This window comes from Oncorhynchus keta, chromosome 13 (assembly GCF_023373465.1).
Source record: "Oncorhynchus keta strain PuntledgeMale-10-30-2019 chromosome 13, Oket_V2, whole genome shotgun sequence".
NCBI lineage: Eukaryota > Metazoa > Chordata > Actinopteri > Salmoniformes > Salmonidae > Oncorhynchus > Oncorhynchus keta.
In genome coordinates this window covers 47,656,821-47,679,320 of record NC_068433.1, presented here as the reverse complement: position 1 = coordinate 47,679,320, position 22,500 = coordinate 47,656,821, and the positions used below count along the sequence as shown (strand labels likewise).

The 22,500-nt window shown below is 46.9% G+C and overlaps 1 protein-coding gene across 3 annotated transcripts in view; it reads right to left on the bottom strand.

Moving 5' to 3' along the window:
* Positions 1 to 22,500, bottom strand: part of LOC118392489 (transmembrane and coiled-coil domain protein 3-like) — a 40,201-nt gene that overhangs the window by 13,823 nt on the left and 3,878 nt on the right. Inside the window, exon 1 of one of the 3 annotated variants that reach the window (XM_052460385.1) lies at positions 14,091 to 14,244. The exons of 1 other annotated variant lie outside the window; for it this stretch is intronic. Coding sequence is in view for 1 of the 2 variants with exons in the window: in XM_052460383.1 (XP_052316343.1) it covers positions 13,915 to 13,974 (60 nt within the window). In the remaining variant the exon portion in view is untranslated. Of the gene's footprint in view, positions 1 to 13,914; positions 14,245 to 22,500 lie in introns of those variants that run through there. One more of the 3 variants, XM_052460383.1, reaches the window with a different exon arrangement.

The following is a 22,500-nucleotide window of genomic DNA, read 5'->3' as shown; positions in this document are numbered from 1 at the left end:
GCGTGCGTGCGTGCGGTGTCGTCCGTGCGTGCGTGCGGTGTCACTCTGTACGTACGTACGTACGCGGTGTCACTCTGTACGTACGTACGTACGCACGCACGTACGTACGCACGCGGTGTCAGTCTGTGCGTACGCGGTGTCAGTCTGTGCGTACGTGCGTGCGTGTGTGTCTGTACGTGCGTGCGTGTGTCTGTGCGTGGTGCGTCGTGCGTGCGTGGTGTCTGTGCGTGCGTGCGTGCGTACGTGGTGTCTGTCTGTACGTACATGGTGTCAGTCAGTCTGTACGTACGTGCGTGGTGTCAGTCAGTCTGTGCGTGCGTGCGTGGTGTCAGTCAGTCAGTACGTGCGTACGTGGTGTCAGTCTGTCAGTACGTGCGTGCGTGTCGCCTGTACGTACGTGCGGTGTCAGTCCGTGCGCGGTGTCAGTCCGTGCGTACATACGTGTCGCGTGCGTGCGTGCGTCGCGCACGTGCGTGCGTGCGGTGTCGGTCGCGTGCGCACGTGCGTGCGTGCGGTCCGTGCGTGCGGTGCGTGTCGCGTCGCGTGCGTGCGTGCGTGCGTGCGTGCGTACGCGTGCGTGCGTACGTACGTGCGTGCGTACACGTGCGTGCGTGCGTGCGTGCGTGCGCACGCGACGACACGTGCGTGCGTGCGTGCGGACGACACGTGCACGCACGTACGCGTGCGGTCGTGCGTGCGCACGTCACGTGCTGTGCGTGCGTGCGTCGTGCGTACGTGTCACTGCGTGCGTGCACGTGCACGTGCGCGTGTCGTCCGTGCGTGCGCACGTGCGTGCACGCGTACGTGCGTGCGTGTACGTGGTGTGCGTGCGTACGTGCGTGCGTGCGTGCGTGCGTGCGTCGTGCGTGCGTGTCAGTCGTGCGTGCGTGCGTGCGTGGTGTCAGTCAGTCGTGCGTGCGTGCGTGCGTGTCAGTGCGTGCGTGCGTGCGTGCGTGGTGTCGTGCGTGCGTGCGTGTGCGTGCGTGCGTACCGTGCGTGCGTGCGGTGTCACGTCGTGCGTGTGCGTGCGTGCGGTGTCGTCTGTGCGTGCGTGCGTGCGTGCGTGCGTACGTACGGCGCGTGCGTACGCACGCACGCGTGTCGTCTGTACGTGCGTGCGGTGTCGTGTCGTGCGTGCGTGCGTGCGTGGTGTCTGTGCGTGCGTGCGTACGTGCGTGGTGTCGTGCGTGCGTGCGTGCGTGGTGTCGTGCGTGCACGCACGTGCGCACGTGCACGCACGCGGTGTCTGTACGTGCGTACGTGGTGTACGTGCGTGTCGTACGTGCGTGCGTGCGTACGTGGTGTCAGTCGTGCGTGCGTACGCACGCGTGCTGTACGTGCGTGTGTGCGTGCACGCGGTGTCAGTGCGTGCGTGCGTGTCAGCACGCGTGCGTGCGTACGTGCGTGTACGTACAGCGGTGCGTGCGTGCACGTGCACGTCGTGTCGTATGTGCGCACGCACGCACGCGGTCGTACGCGCACGTGCGTACGTGCGTGTCGTGCGTACGTACGTACGTACGCGTGCGTGCGTGCGTGTCTGTACGCACGCACGTGTCGTGCGTGTCGTGCGTACGCGGTGGTGGTCGTACGCGTGCGTGCGTGCGTACGCGGTGTCTGTACGTACGTACGCGGTGTCTGTCTGTACGTACGCGGTGTCTGTCTGTCTGTACGTACGTACGTACGTACGTACGTACGCGGTGTCTGTCTGTCTGTCTGTACGTACGTACGCGGTGTCTGTCTGTCTGTACGTACGTACGCGGTGTCTGTCTGTCTGTACGTACGTACGCGGTGTCTGTCTGTCTGTACGTACGTACGCGGTGTCTGTCTGTACGTACGTACGCGGTGTCTGTCTGTCTGTACGTACGTACGTACGTACGTACGTACGCGGTGTCTGTCTGTCTGTACGTACGTACGCGGTGTCTGTCTGTCTGTGCGTGCGTGCGCACGCGGTGTCTGTCTGTCGTCGTACGCACGCACGCGGTGTCTGTCTGTCTGTCTGTACGCACGTGCGGTGTCTGTCTGTCTGTCTGTACGTACGTACGCGGTGTCTGTCTGTCTGTCTGTACGTACGTACGCGGTGTCTGTCTGTCTGTCTGTCTGCACGCACGCACGCGGTGTCTGTCTGTCTGTCTGTCTGTACGTACGTACGCGGTGTCTGTCTGTCTGTCTGTCTGTACGTACGCACGCGGTGTCTGTCTGTCTGTCTGTCTGTACGTACGTGGTGTCTGTCTGTCTGTCTGTACGTACGTGGTGTCTGTCTGTCTGTCTGTCTGTACGTACGTGGTGTCTGTCTGTCTGTCTGTCTGTACGTACGTGGTGTCTGTCTGTCTGTCTGTCTGTACGTACGTGGTGTCTGTCTGTCTGTACGTACGTACGTACGTGGTGTCTGTCTGTCTGTCTGTACGTACGTACGTGGTGTCTGTCTGTCTGTACGTACGTACGTACGTGGTGTCTGTCTGTCTGTACGTACGTACGTACGTGGTGTCTGTCTGTCTGTCTGTCTGTCTGTCTGTCTGTACGTACGTGGTGTCTGTCTGTCTGTCTGTACGTACGTGGTGTCTGTCTGTCTGTCTGTACGTACGTGGTGTCTGTCTGTCTGTCTGTACGTACGTGGTGTCTGTCTGTCTGTCTGTACGTACGTGGTGTCTGTCTGTCTGTCTGTACGTACGTGGTGTCTGTCTGTCTGTCTGTCTGTACGTACGTGGTGTCTGTCTGTACGTACGTGGTGTCTGTCTGTCTGTCTGTCTGTACGTACGTGGTGTCTGTCTGTCTGTCTGTACGTACGTGGTGTCTGTCTGTCTGTCTGTACGTACGTGGTGTCTGTCTGTCTGTCTGTACGTACGTGGTGTCTGTCTGTCTGTCTGTACGTACGTGGTGTCTGTCTGTCTGTCTGTACGTACGTGGTGTCTGTCTGTCTGTACGTACGTGGTGTCTGTCTGTCTGTACGTACGTGGTGTCTGTCTGTCTGTACGTACGTGGTGTCTGTCTGTCTGTACGTACGTGGTGTCTGTCTGTCTGTACGTACGTGGTGTCTGTCTGTCTGTACGTACGTGGTGTCTGTCTGTCTGTAGGTACGTGGTGTCTGTCTGTCTGTACGTACGTGGTGTCTGTCTGTCTGTAGGTACGTGGTGTCTGTCTGTCTGTAGGTACGTGGTGTCTGTCTGTCTGTAGGTACGTGGTGTCTGTCTGTCTGTAGGTACGTGGTGTCTGTCTGTCTGTAGGTACGTGGTGTCTGTCTGTCTGTAGGTACGTGGTGTCTGTCTGTCTGTACGTACGTGGTGTCTGTCTGTCTGTACGTACGTGGTGTCTGTCTGTCTGTACGTACGTGGTGTCTGTCTGTCTGTACGTACGTGGTGTCTGTCTGTCTGTACGTACGTGGTGTCTGTCTGTCTGTACGTACGTACGTGGTGTCTGTCTGTCTGTACGTACGTGGTGTCTGTCTGTCTGTACGTACGTGGTGTCTGTCTGTCTGTACGTACGTGGTGTCTGTCTGTCTGTACGTACGTGGTGTCTGTCTGTACGTACGTGGTGTCTGTCTGTACGTACGTGGTGTCTGTCTGTACGTACGTGGTGTCTGTCTGTACGTACGTGGTGTCTGTCTGTACGTACGTGGTGTCTGTCTGTACGTACGTGGTGTCTGTCTGTACGTAGGTGTGAGGCCAGGACCTCCTCATCAAAAAAGCCTGAAAAGGTGTAATCCTCTCTTTTCTGTAATCTGACATTTAATCTCTTTTTTTCCCCCAGAGCCAAGATTACCCAGCAGCCACCGCCCTCAACAAACACACTCTTTTAGATGGAGAGAGAAGGATGAGCACATAGAGATGGAGAGAGAGGTGGATGAGGATAAAGAGAGAGAGAGAGGGGGATGGCTATAAAAAGAGAAAGTAGTGAGGGATGGATTTATAGAGTAGGAGAAGAGTTGAAGAAGTGTAGCAGTGTAATCCTGTTGTAATGAGTCTTAACTCTACAGGGTTAAATCAGAGAGGGAACCCCGAGGCCTGGGGTTTTATACTGAGATTGTCATCAGACGCTTTAGCAGCCAACACACACAGTGCTCAATCACACTCCTCACACAGACAAGTGTGTTCACCGTCCTTTTGGAGAAAGAGAGTGGGAGTGAGAAAGTTAAAGAGAGAGAGAAAGAAAGAGCGACAGGTAGTATCAAAGCTGCATTCCACACATCACAGACCCTCCATTGCAGGCACAACACACACACACGTGTCAGAGGTCTTAGGAAAGCAGTTTACCGACTAGGCGTCCACATCCGAAAATGTGCCAGAGAAACCAATGGGCAGAAAATTGATCTCGCTTGCTCTCTTTAACACACACACACACACACACCACTCCCCTGTGTGTTACGTAATCTACACTGATCTAGTCAACTCAATCTCTGAGCCTGGCTGTGTGTGTGTATGGTACAGTACATTTCACACTCTCACGCTAATCTAGTGGGAGTAGCTCACTGATATGAACCAGCTGTATTCCTGTGTGTGTTTGTGAATCAGTGGAGGCTGCTGAGGGGAGGACGGCTCATAATAATGTCTGGCATGGAGTGTAATGGATGGAAACCATGTTTGATACCATTCCAGCCATCATTAGGAGCCGTCCTCCCCTCAGCAGCCTCCACTGGTGTGAATAGGGTGCACACGCACGCACACGCACACACACACACACACACACACACACACACACACACACACACACACACACACACACACACACCTAGAGTGTTTAATGCTTTATAATATGACAGCTGGGCTGTATGGACATTAATTGAGTCAATATTATGGTCGGCAACGATTTGCATCATCACACAAGCTTCTACAGGTGGAGATTGGTTAGATAATGACTGACTAAAAAGATCCAGTCCGCTCTGAGCCGGTGGTATAATATGTTAAGACAGCTGTGTGATACAGAAAACCATTTGGATGAGTGAGTGTGTGTTAATCCGAGGCTGTGTTACTTACTGTACCCGGCATCTCTGTCAGTTTGTCAGTCCACTGTAGGCTTAGCTCACTCTCAATCACTAATCCAACACACACACACAGAGAGAGAGAGAGAGAGAGAAGGGAAGATAGAGGGCTAGAGAAATTCCTAAAAAGATGTGCCAACTAGTATTCTGCCAATCTGGTCCCAGATATGTATAGCTTCAGCTAAGTCTTCTGACTATCGAGAGGAGATGAGACAGGCCGCTAGCTAGTAGCTACTTTAGTGCATTAAATAAAACCCCTGTTTGCTCTGACTAGATTCACTCTTCATCTCTTCCTCCCACAACACGCCACTCTGCCTGAGGACTCTCTCTCCTCTTCTCCCCTCCCCCCCAATTGCTATAACTCTGTCCTCATTCCCAGAAAGATCCTAGCCCAAAGACCATGGATAACCCATCTCCTACCCACCAACTCACACAACTCGAGTCCATGAATACAGCACACACACAGACAGAGAGAGAACAGTTGATGTCACAGAGACAGGATAAAGAGAGAGGGAGAGAGAGACAGAACAGTTGATGTCACAGAGACAGGATAAAGAGAGGGAGAGAGAACAGTCGATGTCACAGAGACAGGATAAAGAGAGAGAGAGAGAACAGTTGATGTCACAGAGACAGGATAAAGAGAGAGAGAGAGAACAGTCGATGTCACAGAGACAGGATAAAGAGAGGGAGAGAGAACAGTTGATGTCACAGAGACAGGATAAAGAGAGAGAGAGAGAACAGTCGATGTCACAGAGACAGGATAAAGAGAGAGAACAGTTGATGTCACAGAGACAGGATAAAGAGAGGGAGAGAGAACAGTTGATGTCACAGAGACAGGATAAAGAGAGAGAGAGAGAACAGTTGATGTCACAGAGACAGGATAAAGAGAGAGAGAGAGAACAGTCGATGTCACAGAGACAGGATAAAGAGAGGGAGAGAACAGTTGATGTCACAGAGACAGGATAAAGAGAGGGAGAGAACAGTTGATGTCACAGAGACAGGATAAAGAGAGGGAGAGAACAGTTGATGTCACAGAGACAGGATAAAGAGAGAGAGAGAGAACAGTTGATGTCACAGAGACAGGATAAAGAGACAGAGAGAGAACAGTTGATGTCACAGAGACAGGATAAAGAGAGAGAGAGAGAGAACAGTTGATGTCACAGAGACAGGATAAAGAGAGAGAGAGAGAACAGTTGATGTCACAGAGACAGGATAAAGAGAGAGAGAGAACAGTTGATGTCACAGAGACAGGATAAAGAGAGAGAGAGAACAGTTGATGTCACAGAGACAGGATAAAGAGAGAGAGAGAACAGTTGATGTCACAGAGACAGGATAAAGAGAGAGAACAGTTGATGTCACAGAGACAGGATAAAGAGAGAGAGAGAGAACAGTTGATGTCACAGAGACAGGATAAAGAGACAGAGAGAGAACAGTTGATGTCACAGAGACAGGATAAAGAGAGAGAGAACAGTTGATGTCACAGAGACAGGATAAAGAGAGAGAACAGTTGATGTCACAGAGACAGGATAAAGAGAGGGAGAGAACAGTTGATGTCACAGAGACAGGATAAAGAGAGAGAGAGAACAGTTGATGTCACAGAGACAGGATAAAGAGAGAGAACAGTTGATGTCACAGAGACAGGATAAAGAGAGAGAGAGAGAACAGTTGATGTCACAGAGACAGGATAAAGAGACAGAGAGAGAACAGTTGATGTCACAGAGACAGGATAAAGAGAGAGAGAACAGTTGATGTCACAGAGACAGGATAAAGAGAGAGAACAGTTGATGTCACAGAGACAGGATAAAGAGAGGGACAGATAAGCTTTAGAGCAACACCCCCAAACTGAATAAATACATTTGAGCATCATTCATGCACAGAGAGAGAGAGAAGGGAAGCGAGAGAGGGGGGAAATGGGGAGCATAGAAAGATATCAGCGGCAAAGCCTGTATAAGATTGGGGGGTGGGGAAGGGGTGAGACTTCTGTGGTTGCCCTGACAACAGAAGGGAACGACAGCTGCTAGGCTACCCCTCACCACAATGCCCATTGTAGCGTCTCAGAGACTAGGGACCCATAATTCAATACATTGAGGCCTTTCCTCTCCCTCCCACCCACCCTCTCCCTCCTTCGCCCTTCAAGCAATTTCAGTGATTGGACACTAGTATGAGGTACGTGGTCAGATTGTAGACGTGAATACTGTATGCATCCAGACTGAAACAGTGTCTGTATGTAGCATGATGCCCTGGGAAACAGCAGCAACATTAAATGAGAACTCAAGAGCTTGTTGCCTTGAGGCTGTGGCTCATTTAATCTAACCCTAACCCTATTGTAGAACTATTGTCCTGTTTGTTTGTTTTATTTGGTCTGAGAGCACACTGTTTTTTATCTGTTTTTTTATTCTTTAAAACAACAACAACAACACAACGACAACACTAATGTCCGCTCCCACCGTGGTCGCTCTGGTCAGTGGGTGTGTTCACCCCCACCCGCCCCGAGATGCCGAGCCCAAAAGGACTTTCATAGGGCGGGGAGAAACAAGCCCTGCCCGACCCCCGGGCAGGTATGGAAGCGAGCGCAGCCATCATCACCAGGGCCAGCACACACCTCTCACAGCATGAAACCAAAACATAAATAGTCAAATGCAAAACATACAAATTCCCATCCCCACATCAAACATTTATACTGTACATTTGTGTATACATTTATTCCAACACTCATCAATTCCACCCTTCAGACAGCCACAGATCAACCCATCTTTCCCAGTAAATCACCATTCTATCATTACCTCTTCTAATGCATCCCTCCATTCTCCCATGGTGTCTCATTAGGAACCTCCCAATCATTATACCATGGTGTCTCACTAGGAACCTCCCAATCATTCTACCATGGTGTCTCATTAGGAACCTCCCCATCATTCTCCCATGGTGTCTCACTAGGAACCTCCCCATCATTCTACCATGGTGTCTCATGAGGAACCTCCCCATCATTCTACCATGGTGTCTCATTAGTAACCTCCCCATCATTCTACTATGGTGTCTCACTAGGAACCTCCCCATCATTCTACCATGGTGTCTCATTAGGAACCTCCCCATCATTCTACCATGGTGTCTTATTAGGAACCTCCCCGTCATTCTACCATGGTGTCTCATTAGGAACCTCCCTATCATTCTACCATGGTGTCTCACTAGGAACCTCCCCATCATTCTACCATGGTGTCTTATTAGGAACCTCCCCGTCATTCTACCATGGTGTCTCATTAGGAACCTCCCTATCATTCTACCATGGTGTCTCACTAGGAACCTCCCCATCATTCTACCATGGTGTCTTATTAGGAACCTCCCCATCATTCTACCATGGTGTCTCATGAGGAACCTCCCCATCATTCTACCATGGTGTCTCACTAGGAACCTCCCCATCACTCCACCATGGTGTCTCATTAGGAACCTCCCCATCATTCTACCATGGTGTCTCATTAGGAACCTCCCAATCATTCTACCATGGTGTCTCATTAGGAACCTCACCATCATTCTACCATGGTGTCTCACTAGGAACCTCCCCATCATTCTACTGTGGTGTCTCACTAGGAACCTCCCAATCATTCTACCATGGTGTCTCATTAGGAACCTCCCCATCATTCTACCATGGTGTCTCACTAGGAACCTCCCCAACATTCTAAGATGGTGTCTCATTAGGAACCTCCCCATCATTCTACCATGGTGTCTCATTAGGAACCTCCCAATCATTCTACCATGGTGTCTCATTAGGAACCTCCCCATCATTCTACCATGGTGTCTCACTAGGAACCTCCCCATCATTCTACCGTGGTGTCTCATTAGGAACCTCCCAATCATTCTACCATGGTGTCTCATTAGGAACCTCCCAATCATTCTACCATGGTGTCTCATTAGGAACCTCACCATCATTCTACCATGGTGTCTCACTAGGAACCTCCCCATCATTCTACCATGGTGTCTCATTAGGAACCTCCCCATCATTCTACCATGGTGTCTCACTAGGAACCTCCCCATCATTCTACCGTGGTGTCTCACTAGGAACCTCCCAATCATTCTACCATGGTGTCTCATTAGGAACCTCCCCATCATTCTACCATGGTGTCTCACTAGGAACCTCCCCAACATTCTAAGATGGTGTCTCATTAGGAACCTCCCCATCATTCTACCATGGTGTCTCACTAGGGACTTGAATTTCCCCATCATTCTACCATGGTGTCTCACTAGAGACTTGAACCTCCCCATCATTCTCCCATAGTGTCTCACTAGAGACTTGAACCTCCCCATAATTATACCATGGTGTCTCACTAGAGACTTGAACCTCCCCATCATTCTACCATGGTGTCTCACTAGGGACTTGAATTTCCCCATCATTCTACCGTGGTGTCTCACTAGGAACCTCCCAATCATTCTACCATGGTGTCTCATTAGGAACCTCCCCATCATTCTACCATGGTGTCTCACTAGAGACTTGAACCTCCCCATCGACAACATTTCTGCTGAAATTGCCCCAAAAAGAAACATTTTACCCAAGAACACAATGATATTTCCTATTGGCTGACTGTGTCCTTCAAATCCTCCAGCAATAGCTGGCAGGTCCAACACCACCCTGATATTATGGCATAACAACCATGCCTGGACCTGACTCCAAAAACAAGCCAGCGATGGACAGTTCCAAGAGAAATGCTCTACTAATTCTGTTTTCTGCATGGCAGAGTCCGCACCGGTCTGACTGTTGAATACCCCATATACTGAGCGTTCTGTTTGTAGCGAGAATTTAATATAATAGCTTAAATTGAAAATAACAAATGAATGCATCAATTGTTGTTTTGTACTGTATATCAGTTCATACACCCGATGCCATGGTATTGGGACATCGAAAATCTGTTCCCAACCATCTTGAATTTTACAAGGGATAGTTGTCAACCCTCTTGACTGTGAAACTGATACATTTCACGATTTATATTAGTTTTCATCAGCCATTTATGATATTTAATGAGTGGCATAAACTATACTGAACAAAAATATAAACGCAACATGTAAAGTGTTGGTCCCATGTCTCATGAGTAGAATATAGACGATAGATAGAAGATAGAAGTTAAAGATCCCAGAAAATTTCCAGACGCACAAAATTTAGATAATATCTCTGAAATTTTGGGCACAAATTTATTTACATCCCTGTTAGTGAGCATTTCTCCTTTCTCCACAACACAATGCTACATATGTCTCAAGGGACTGTGTAATTGGTATCCTGACTGCAGGAATGTCCACCAGAGCGGTTGCCAGATATTTAACATTCATTTCTCTACCATAAACTGCATCCAACGATATATTAGAGAAGAGATTTAAGGCCTTGATATTTAATAGTTTTAGCCATCCAAACTCATATTCATTATATAAATAGATCTGTTTAACTTTCTTGATTTCCATTCTAAATTAAATTAAATGGTTTTTGCTCACATTGCTTTTTCAAGTTCTCTCCTAGAGTCGGTAGAGCCATGAATAGATACTGTGATATGACGAGAGAATTAATCAGTGTCTTTTTCCCATAGACTGACAGGTGTTTCCCTTTCCATGGTTTCAAGATCCTATCTGTTTTCTATCAAAATTGATAGTTGCAAGATCATTCAACTTTTCAGGAATGTGTACACGAAGCCCATCAACAGCACCATCCACCCAGGTAATCAGGAGACCACGTAGCAATTTAAAGTCTGAGTCTTTTAGAGACTCAATCCATAATATAGTACACTTATCATAGTTGGGTTTTAATCCAGATAAACTGGAAACATTATCCAGCTCCTCAATAAGACCATTCAGGGTTGAAGATTGTGGACTCAAGAAAAGAAAACCTGAATCATCAGCATACATTGATACCTTTGTTTCTAATCCATACATTTTTAACCCCTTACTTTTAAAAATTGGATCTGATTTTTATAATTAACTATTCAATGGCCATAGCAAACAAGTATGGTGAAAGAAGGCAACCCTGTTTTACACCTCTTAACAATACAACTCTTTGAGAAATAACCATTATTTATAATTTTACATAAAGGAGTGTTATACACATGACGTTTGCCCATTTTACAAGAGATTCTCTAAAATTGAAATAATCCAGGCACTTATAAATAAATTAAAGCCATACTTTTATTGAAGGCTTTCTCAAAATCTGCTATAACTATAAAAATGATGCCTGGTTTCTGATAGTTTTCAATTATTTCTAATGTCTGTTATCTCCAATAGATCCTCAATCCATACTTTTTTCACTTTTGGCACCATAGAAAAGGATACCAGAAAGTAATCAATCCGACTAGCTTGATATTTCCTAATTGCTGAAGACCAAGAGGCCATTAAGGCCTTTGGAATGTGCCATCAGCCACTTCTCTCTCCAATGCACTGGCCCTGGGGACACAGTAAATTGCACTCACAACACACTGTTTAATGGCCTGTTACTACACTGCCAAAAACAGCTCAGCAATAAACACGCACACAAACACGCAAACTCACACATACACTCGCTCTCTCACTCATACACTCACTCATACACTCACTCACTCGCTCACTCGTGCTCACACACACACACACACTCTCTTTTTATTCCTGTGTCGAGTTGGAATAAGACCTCAGGTAGTAAAATTCCAGTCTTTACCTGAGTGGAGCAGGCTGGGAAAAACACAGCCTTAAGAAACTTACTCTGCCCAAGGGCAGACTTCCAGGGAGTAACTTCTCTAGTTAAACAGAGGAGAAAGGACAGAAACATATTCTACCCATAAACTTCTGACATGCGGCACTATACTTCATACATATACACACATACACACTATGCGACAGTACACCACACACACACACAGTGAAGCTGACCTTTGTGTAATCAGTACTTAAGATGGAAAGACTAGCGAGGCACTAATGAATAAATAACATCCAACCTTAATAACACTCTCCATCTCTCCACACGCCTGTCTGACTGTCTGTGTCTGTCTGCTTGTCTGTCTGTCTGTCTGTTTGGCAGATTAGAATTCGAGCATCTCTGTTGATGTAAAGGGTTTGGAAGTTTCATCTCTCTGAAATCCCTTTATATTCAGTGAAATGTGCCAGCTTCAGTCAGTGTGTGTTATTAAATATGAATGAGTGGGGATGGTGGCTGAGCAGAGGCAGGGGAGGAATAATATATAATATAATAATATATGCCATTTAGCAGACGCTTTTATCCAAAGCGACTTACAGTCATGTGTGCATACATTCTACGTATGGGTGGTCCCGGGAATCGAACCCACTACCCTGGCGTTACAAGCGCCATGCTCTACCAACTGTGCTACAGAAGAAAGAGGGACACGTTTTTTATATGACAGATGCCAAATGGACACACACTGACTGTCAAGTGCTGCTGGCTACAACGTGTGTGCGTGTGTGTGTGTGTGTGTGTGTGTGTGTGTGTGTGTGTGTGTGTGTTCATCATCACCAGTAATAACAACAACATATGGATTTGTCTTCCATAATATAAATGCTAGTCTGCGGATGTTAAATCTCAGCCACTTCCCTTCAAACTGCAAAACATGTCAACTATCCTGTAATGAAAATATGGGGCATGTGTAGTAGGGAGGGTGAAAGGTGTATGTTCTGTCTCTCAGCCTCTCCTCTCCCTGCTCTGTAGTCTGTTCCAGCCAGGGTTATGCCGTCCCAGTTGACTCACGGACAAGCCGCCACTCTCCAGCCACGCTAATTAACGTATGGATGGCTGGCGAGAGCCCGGGAGTCCCCAAACACTCCTGTCCACTCCAGTGACCGTTACCAACCAAGGGTTTCCACTGTCAGATACAATATGTGGAATATGCCCGTGCCATCCCCCTGACTCACCTCCATGATCTCAATCCTTTCCACGATGCCTACCCTCTATATGGGATATATAGCTGAATACCAGCTAGACCCCTGAGTACATACCGTTCTTTACATGTTCACTCTTTCATCCAATCACTGAGGGGGTGGTTTGTCATATACTAGGATAAATAGCTCGATGTCGTTTTGCATAGCCTATCCCCTAAATGGGTCATGGTATGGGAATCAGCTATCAGTGTCGTTGTTTGTGCTATAAGTATAACTCGTCACTGTATCTCACCCACGACATTACAGTTAAGAATGAACACAAACACCAGGGACAAAACAACTATACCGTTGCAAACTATTTAGTGTTGGAATGACCGTATAAAGCAACGCGTTTAGGGGCCACGTCCACCACAAACATCTGGCTGCACATTCGCTCCCGACAAAACAATTGGGGTAAAGGAACCGAATGACTAAAACCTACTTCGTAAATTTGTTCAACAGCTGTTGTGTTAATGCACTTGACAGAGAGGTCGCACGCAATAGCTACGTGGTTTGTGAAAAAAAAAGCTGCTGTTGCCTTCAATGAAACACCTGCCCAGCAGTACAAATCCTTGACTAACCGGGTTATACCTGGCTGTCAAAACAGATACAAACACTGAGTGTATAAATAACAAATTCAGTTAGACATGTGTTGGCTAGATACAAAAAAATCTAAAGCAATAAAGAAATGACCACAATTTACAAACAGCCTATCTTTAATTATGGAATTAACTACAGTCTCACATTGTGTAATGGATATGCTGCATATCATTTCCAAATCAATTCACCCCAACACTTGGAACTGCACGATGGAACGGTTCCGAACTCGACTATCAGTCACCGATAAGGTATAGCCCAATACTTTGTAAACCACGGTTAGTTGGGAATGGGATCATTCACATAGAGACAACTGGTTGTTGCTGCCGATTTGTCCACTACGACCGCCACGAAGAAGTGATTGTACGCTACCGAATAACAAACGTGACAAATGTTGGCTAGCTCTACAGACGCAGTCAGATACGTGACACCAAGTCTCCGTCATTCCACAGACGATGTGATCAGGAAGGCATATTTACCATTTCGCCGCAGATGTTATATCTCTCTACTTCTGATGAACTTGTATCGGCACTGGGCATAGTCCCGTACGTAGTTTGGTCCGTGAATGTGGACTTGACGTTCCACTACAAAAGCAAAGTTACAAACTGTCCATCGCGCTCACGCCGTCCAGGTCCGAGAGCTGTCACTCACTTACTGTTGTCACCCACCACAGTTGTCGGGTGATCAGTGTCTCCGGAGGTAATCTGCTTCCGAAGCACAGGACAGAGTGGGAAGCCACTAGACTCCTCCCACTACTCCAGAAGGGAGGGAGGTCAATTCATTGATATATTTAACCTATACAATTATGACTTCCCATGTAATTAACCCGTTAGGACTTAACCTCACAATCATGTATCTAAAATCTATGTTTTTAACTGTAGCCAGAGTTGAGTTGGGTGAGAGTGTGTTGCCTATGTTGAAATAAACAACCATCCACGATAAGAAATAGGAATATGTAGTAAGTAGCCTAGAAATGGAGAGAAGGCATCACATGTCAGTCTCCCCATACACATGTTTCTGCCCATGGGACGACCTGACATTTTACTAATGGCGTGTCGAATTAATATAGCGCTAGATACACTGAAGGTCATTGTCATTTTCCACCGAATGGGAGATGTCCATTTAGCGCGGTCCTGGTCACAGTGGCCGCGCCTCATGACCTCCCTGATAACTGATATCAAGCGTCCGCACCTGTCGGTGACTGGCACATCTTTGTTCTAGAATATTGGTTCCCGAAATAATATCCTATTGGTGAGCCAATTTGGAAATGCAGAAGTGTGTTTTACTTAGTTATAAGGAATTCTTATCACTTTACAAGATCCCTGTAACACCTAAAGGTTTTGCAATTGTTTTAGATGCCATTCCCTCAAGTGTTGCTCTGTTATTCAGGAAAGTGTGAAGACCTGACCCACAGAGCCTACCTTCTGTTGACCCTGTTGACTCATCAGTAGGAAAGATGTGTTCCTCTTTTGGTCCATTCAACAACAGAGCGATACGAACCTTGTTTCAGCAGGATGTTGTATACCTTATGTCATGCCTTATTGGAACGGTTTTATTGATAATATATGTGGAGGGAAAAGTTTGGATTTTGCCACACACATACCTACTTGTTAACAAAATGAAGGAAGTTTCCTTTAAAATTATTCATAAATATTATCCTGCCAACCACTACATGAAGAAGTTTAAGAGAAACATAAACTCTAATTGTACCATTTGACCACCCAGAAACGGTGTTGCATCTTTTTTGGCATTGTATTCATGAAATTCATGTAAAACTGTGGCAAGACATCAGTAGATTTATAATTGAACACATTCATGAAGATTTTACACTATTGTGGAGAGGTGTACTGCTTAGATTCTACGATAGAAATAAGTTGAAACTATTTTAGGTAATTAATTGCATTATACTTTTGGCCAAATTTCATATTCAGAAATGTACATTTACAAACAAAACACCACATTTTATTACCTTAAAAAAAGAAATGTAACTATATTTTAAGACAATGAAATACTCTACTAACAAAAAAGCTGTTAGAATTGTAAGTGTAAGTCTGTCTGTCCCTTAAGGTACTTGTGTAATGTGATGTTGTACCCCCTAGCCCCGCCCCTATCCCCGCCCCCTAGCCCAATTGTCCTTTGTATAGTCTTTATATATACTTGTGTTACCCCATGTAAAAAATAAAGACTGCCACATCTTTCCACAGAAACCTCAACATTGCCCCATGTAGGTGCTTTACTGCATGCATGTGTGCTACAGAGATCGGCTTGGTAAGATAGCTGATAAAAATCGAGCATTTCTATAGTGAGTTAAGTGAAGTAGCCTTGGCCTGAGCATGTCACCCTTTGGAAGAGGTAGTGGATACGCCATCATTGTCTCCAAGGATAAAGGTCCCCATAAATAATTCAATAAGAAAATCTCTTTTGTTGTGTCATCCATTTTTAAAGACACAGTTGGCAGCCCACTGTGCTGCTGGCTAGCTGATTAGTCCAGTAGCTGTGTCACGTGACCCAGGCCCAGGAGGTTGTTGTTATTTTACTGTCCATTAACAGAACAGGACATTTAATCCTCAGCTTATTCATATGCAGCCTCCCACCTGGTAAACCAGCTATAACAAACCTGATCAGTAAGCAAACACACACATATGCACATAGGCCACCATATTGGAGGTGGAAATGCCAAAAGCCAAGAAGGAATATGAATGGAAACTCATTCATTGATTTGAGGCAGAGAGATGATGAGGATTGCACTGAACTGCACACACTGTATAAAGGTGGATGTCGGTTGGGAATAACACATAGGACTACACGCGCACGCACACACACAGCCGTTAATGGCCATAACGACCGGGCCGGTGACAGGTCGATGTTCCGAGACTGAATTAATCAGCTTGGAGGGAGAGAACATCACCTGGCACAGAGGGCACGGTGGGCACAGAGAGGGGTGGCATGAGTGCCAAGATGGGATCCGATGGAATCTGACTCTGGAGTAATTCATTCATTAGATACGGAGTTGATTGGAGAAGGGAGAATATGTTGATACATTTGGTGAGGGTGAATCATTAATAAGTTATTTACATGCTGAATATCAGAAATACTGCAGCCAGAGACCGTACAAGTAGTCATCATGTCTTATTTACCTTGTCACTCTCAACACAGGCTGAAAACAGCCCCTAGCCTGGCCCCTCCTAGCCCCTTCACTGTTGGCAGATCTGAAGAAACCAGGTAAACAACATGGTGATGATCTATATGGGAGCTTCAACCATAATCTGTCTGTGTCCTTGAGCAAGGAAATGAACCCTAATTGCTCCAGGGTCGCTGTTAATAATGGCAGACCCTGGCCATGACCCCACTCTCCGAGGGTGTCCCAAGGGGGAGTTGGGATATGCAACAACAAAAAAACATTTCCAATTCACACATGCGTATAATACACACTTATACATGAAATAGGACAAATATAAGACCCACCAAATTATTAGTAGTAGTATTATAAATAATGTCAGAGAGATAGAGGGGTTTTGGGGACAGATCTCGCTGCTTTGCTCAGACCATTTAACTAATCCACTTCTAGTCCATTATCACCTATGTAGGCCTGTTGATTAGTTCCAATGTGTTTGATTTATAATGAGGAATGGAATGTTCATTTGGTCTAAATTGGTGTTTGGCTGCATTGATTTGTCTTGGAGCACCATGTGTGCCCAGAGAGAATAGCTTTAGAACAAACATGGATGCACGCACACGCACGCAAACACACACATGCACGCACACCCACAGTCTGCTCATTTAACCCACTTTAACCCACTTTGAATTGAGCACTAATCAGAGGTTCACCAGCCATGAAACTCTAGTACAGCTACTACACTGGTCTCAACGGCAAAACCAAGTCAATGTTTATTCCTTGCGCCGCTCTCTCTCTCCCTTTCTACTGCTTTCTTAATCACACAGAAGTCTCATTCCTCTGAGGGCTGAACTACCTGCAGTATGTTTGCTCTTTATAAATACACACACTCTCCTTTGCAGCAATATCTTATAGAAATGGCACTAGTGGTCTCGCTTGATAGTCCAGCTCCTTGGAGTTGATCATCCGATTACTCTGAAAGAAAAGATTGTCCAGGAATATTGACTTTGCATAGGGAGACAGTGGGCTATAGTTCATCTGGTGTGTCCTCGTGCGTGTGCTGTTTATCGCAAAGACTGCCATTGTTTTACTTCCCCCTGGTGTTCGTTCTACACTTCCTGCGCCACTTCCTGTCTCTGTCCCAGACGTCACCCCAATCTGACCTCTACCTTCCCATGTGGTTGCGGAAGGGAATATTGAGGTGGAGTTATGGAATGTTGATGTAGAGATCTGGAATGTTTTGATGGGATCCTAATGAAGCCTCTATAAGGGTCATACTGGCTCATAACTGACCCCAAAGCTGCCCTCTCAACACCGGAGTGTGTGTGTGTTTGTATGATAATCTTACGAAGAACAAGGAAATTGAAATGAACAGACGAATCCCCCTGGTAAGGCATTGGAACAGACTGCTCTGAGGAACTCTGTCCCTTCTCCTTCCTGTGTAACTCAGTGAGATGCCAGGGCCAGATTAGGTCTCTCTCTCTCTCTCTCTCTCTCTCTCTCTCTCTCTCTCTCTCTCTCTCTCTCTCTCTCTCTCTCTCTCTCTCTCTCTCTCTCTCTCTCTCTCTCTCTCTCTCTCTCTCTCTCTCTCTCTCTCTCTCTCTCTCTCTCTCTCTCTCTCTCTCTCTCTCTCTCTCTCTCTCTCTCTCGCACGCACGCACGCACGCACGCACGCACGCACACACACACACACACACACACACACACACGCACACACACACTCCCTGTTTCAGTCCCGTGTGCACCATTGTGTGTATGGAGTACATGTGACAGAGAGTGAGTGTGACAGTGTTTGTGACAGTCTGTGTGACAGCTTCCCTAATCTCGTCGCAGCAACGCGGGTACTCTGAAAAGATTCAGTATACTGAGGCAGAGTGAACAACACACACACACACACACACACACACACACACACACACACACACACACACACACACACACACACACACACACACACACACACACACACACACACACACACACACACACACGGTCCTTGTCTCTCAGTAATTGGGGCAGTGTGGTTGAACTGGTTTGGGATGACCTAATCCTACACCCTAGTTCTGTTCAGAAGAAAAACAACCTCATCTCTCTCAAACCCTTATGCGTCATTCTGTATTCCCCTTAAAACACTCTCTTCCCCCTCCAAAGCACCATCTCGTTCTCTCGCTCTCTCTCTCTCTAAAATCACTCTCTTCTCCCGGTCTGTCTGTCTGTCCATCTGTCCGTCTGTCTGTTTGTCTGTCTCTCTCTCTGTCTCTCTCTGTCAATTCAATTCAATTCAATTCAATTCAATTCAATTCAAGGGGCTTTATTGGCATGGGAAACATGTGTTAACATTGCCAAAGCAAGTGAGGTAGACAACATACAAAGTGAATATATAAAGTGAAAAACAACAAAAATTAACAGTAAACGTTACACATACAACAGTCTGTCTCTGTCTCTGCCTCTCTCTCTGCCTCTTCTCTGTCTCTCTCTCTCTCTGTGTCTGTCTCTCTCTCTGTCATCTTACTTAACAAGTTTTACATTAGTGGAGAGGAAGCTGTACTCCACTAATTTCTGATACGAGCTGCTGATTTTAGACTCAGTGAGAACACACACACACACACACACACACACACACACACACACACACACACACACACACACACACACACACACACACACACACACAGCCACTGTTTCTATGGAGGGATTGCTCTGAGAAACCAATCAGTCTCGTCGGCCTCATACCTCAGCCATGTGTAATAACAGAGGCTACTTTCTGACTGGCAGACATTATTAAACACACTCAGAGGACAGACTGGGACGAATCAACACTGGCGTGCTAAAATTACATTATAAGTCACAACAGGACTGTACTAAACTGGAATGGCAGGCCTATTTGTGGGGACCAGCAGGGAGTGACTGTAGAGAGGAAAGGGCAGGGAGTGGAATAGACAGAAACTACCTCCTCTCTCTCTTCTTCTTCCCCTTCTCTTGTCCTCTCTCTCCCTCCTTTCCCGTTGGACCCCCTGCTTCCCCCAAACAGCTCTCCTTTTCAGCCAGACATCACACTATTGAGAAAGCCCCTCCCCCCTTTACCCCCAACAAAACCTCCCCTCCTTGCCCCCTGTCCTCCTCTACTCCTCCCATCCTGTTCTATTCAGACCCAGAGTGAAATGATGGATCAAGAGACCCATCCACATGCCACTAATCCCCCCCACCTCCACGGTCTCTTTTGTCCGATTCCACGCTTCAAGATTGCTTCGGTCACGTGGACTGGTCCATGTTCCACATAGCTTGATGGCAGCATTCGCGCAAAACTGAAAGCGCAAACCTCTGCTTTTAATCAGGGCAAGGTGACCGGAAACATGACCGAATACAAACAGTGTAGCTATTCCCTCCGCAAGGCAATCAAACAAGCTAAGCGTCAGTATAGAGACAAAGTAGAGTCTTAATTCAACGGCTCAGACACAAGAGGTATGTGGCAGGGTCTACAGTCAATCACGGACTACAAAATAAAAAACAGCCCCGTCGCGGACCACGATGTCTTGCTCCCAGACAAATTAAACAACTTCTTAGCTCGCTTTGAGGACAACACAGTGCCACTGACACGGCCCGCTACCAAAACCTGCGGTCTCTCCTTCACTGCAGCCAATGTGAGTAAAACATTTAAACGTGTTAACCCTCGCAAGGCTGCCGGCCCAGACGGCATCCCTAGCCGCGTCCTAGCATACACAGACCAGTTGGCTGGTGTGTTTACAGACATATTCAATCAATCCTTATCCCAGTCTGCTGTTCCCACATGCTTCAAGAGGGCCACCATTGTTCCTGTTCCCAAGAAAGCGAAGGTAACTGAGCTAAATGACTATCGCCCCGTAGCACTCACTTTCGTCATCGTGAAGTGCTTTGAGAGACTAGTCAAGGACCATATCACCTCCACCCTACCTGACACCCTAGACCCACTCCTATTTGCTTACCGCCCAAATAGGTCCACAGACGACACAATCACAATCACACTGCACACTGCCCTAACCCATCTGGACAAGAGGAATACCTATGTAAGAATGCTGTTCATCGACTACAGCTTAGCATTTAACACCATAGTACCATCCAAACTCATCATCAAGCTCGAGACCCTGGGTCTCGACCCCGCCCTGTGCAACTGGTTCCTGGACTTCCTGACGGCCGCTCCCAGGTGGTGAGGGTAGGTAACAACATCTCCACCCCACTGATCCTCAACACTGGGGCCCCACAAGGCTGCGTTGTCAGCCCTCTCCTGTACTCCCTATTAACCCATGACTACGTGGCCATGCACACCTCCAACTCAATCATCAAGTTTGCAGACGACACTACAGTGGTATGCTTGATTACCAACAACGACGAGACGGCCTACAGGGAGGAGGTGAGGGCCCTCGGAGTGTGGTGTCAGGAAAATAACCTCACACTCAATGTCAACAAAACAAAGGAGATGATCGTGGACTTCGGGAAACAGCAGAGGGAGCACCCCCCATCCACGTCGAAGGGACAGTAGTGGAGAAGGTGGAAAGTTTTAAGTTCTTCGGCATACACATCACAGACAAACTGAAATGGTCCACCCAGACAGACAGTGTGGTGAAAAAGGCGCAGCAGCACCTCTTCAACCTTCAACCTCCTGAGGCTTGTCACCAAATACACTCACAAACTTTTACAGATGCACAATTGAGAGCATACTGTTGGGCTGTATCACCGCCTGGTACGGCAACTGCTCCACCCACAACCGTAAGGCTTTCCAGAGGGTAGTGAGGTCTGCACAACGCATCACCGGGGGGCAAACTACCTGCCCTCCAGGAGACCTACACCACCCAATGTCACAGGAAGGCCAAAAGATCATCACGGACAACAACCTCCCGAGCCGCTGCCTGTTCACCCCCCTATCACCCAGAAGGCGAGGTCAGTACAGGTGCATCAAAGCTGGGACCAAGAGACTGAAAAACAGCTTCAATCTCAAGGCCATCAGACTGTTAAACAGCCATAACTAACATTGAGTGGCTGCTGCCAACATACTGACTCATCTCTCGCCACTTTAATAATGAAAAATTGATGTAATAAATATATCACTAGCCACTTTAAACAATGTCACTTTATGTAGGGTTTACATACCCTACATTACTCTAATCTCATATACATCTCATATGTATATACTGGACTCTATACCATCTACTACATCTTGCCTATGCCGTTCGGCCATCGCTCATTCATATATTTGTATGTACATATTCTTATTCATTCCTTTACACTTGTTTGTATAAGGTAGTTGTGGTGAAATTGTTAGGTTAGATTACTTGTTAGATATTACTGCCTGGTCGGAACTAGAAGCACAAGCTTTTTGCTACAATTGCATTAACATCTGCTAACCATGTGTATGTGACAAATCAAACTTGATTTGGCAAAGAAATGGGGCACATGAACACAGGGCTGGTAGAGGTGGTGATGGTAGGAGGGGGACGGTAGTATTCAACCTCAGTGGTAAATCTGACTGGACTGTGTGGCAGAATATCATTAAAGAGTGTGTCTACCTGATTAACCACAGATACAACCGCCAGAGAAAGAGAGAGAATAATATATATAAATATTTGTTTATTTAACTAGGCGAGTAAGTTAAGAACAAACTCTTATTTACAATGACGGCCTACACCGGCCAAACTCGGGCGACGCTGGGCCAATTGTGCGCCGCCCTGTGGGACTCCCAATCACGGCTGGTTGTGATACAGCCTGGAATCAAACCAGGGTGTCTGTAGTGACACCTCTAGCACTAAGATACAGTGCCTTAGACCGCTGCCACTCTGGAGAAGAAGAAGCCAGGCTGAGAGAGAGAGGAGAGAAAGGAGAGAGGGGGGGGGGAGAAAGAGAGCAAAGCTACTGTCAGATGGAGATGGATTGATAATAACAGACTGAAGCATCCTGCCTGTCAGCGAGCGAAAGCACA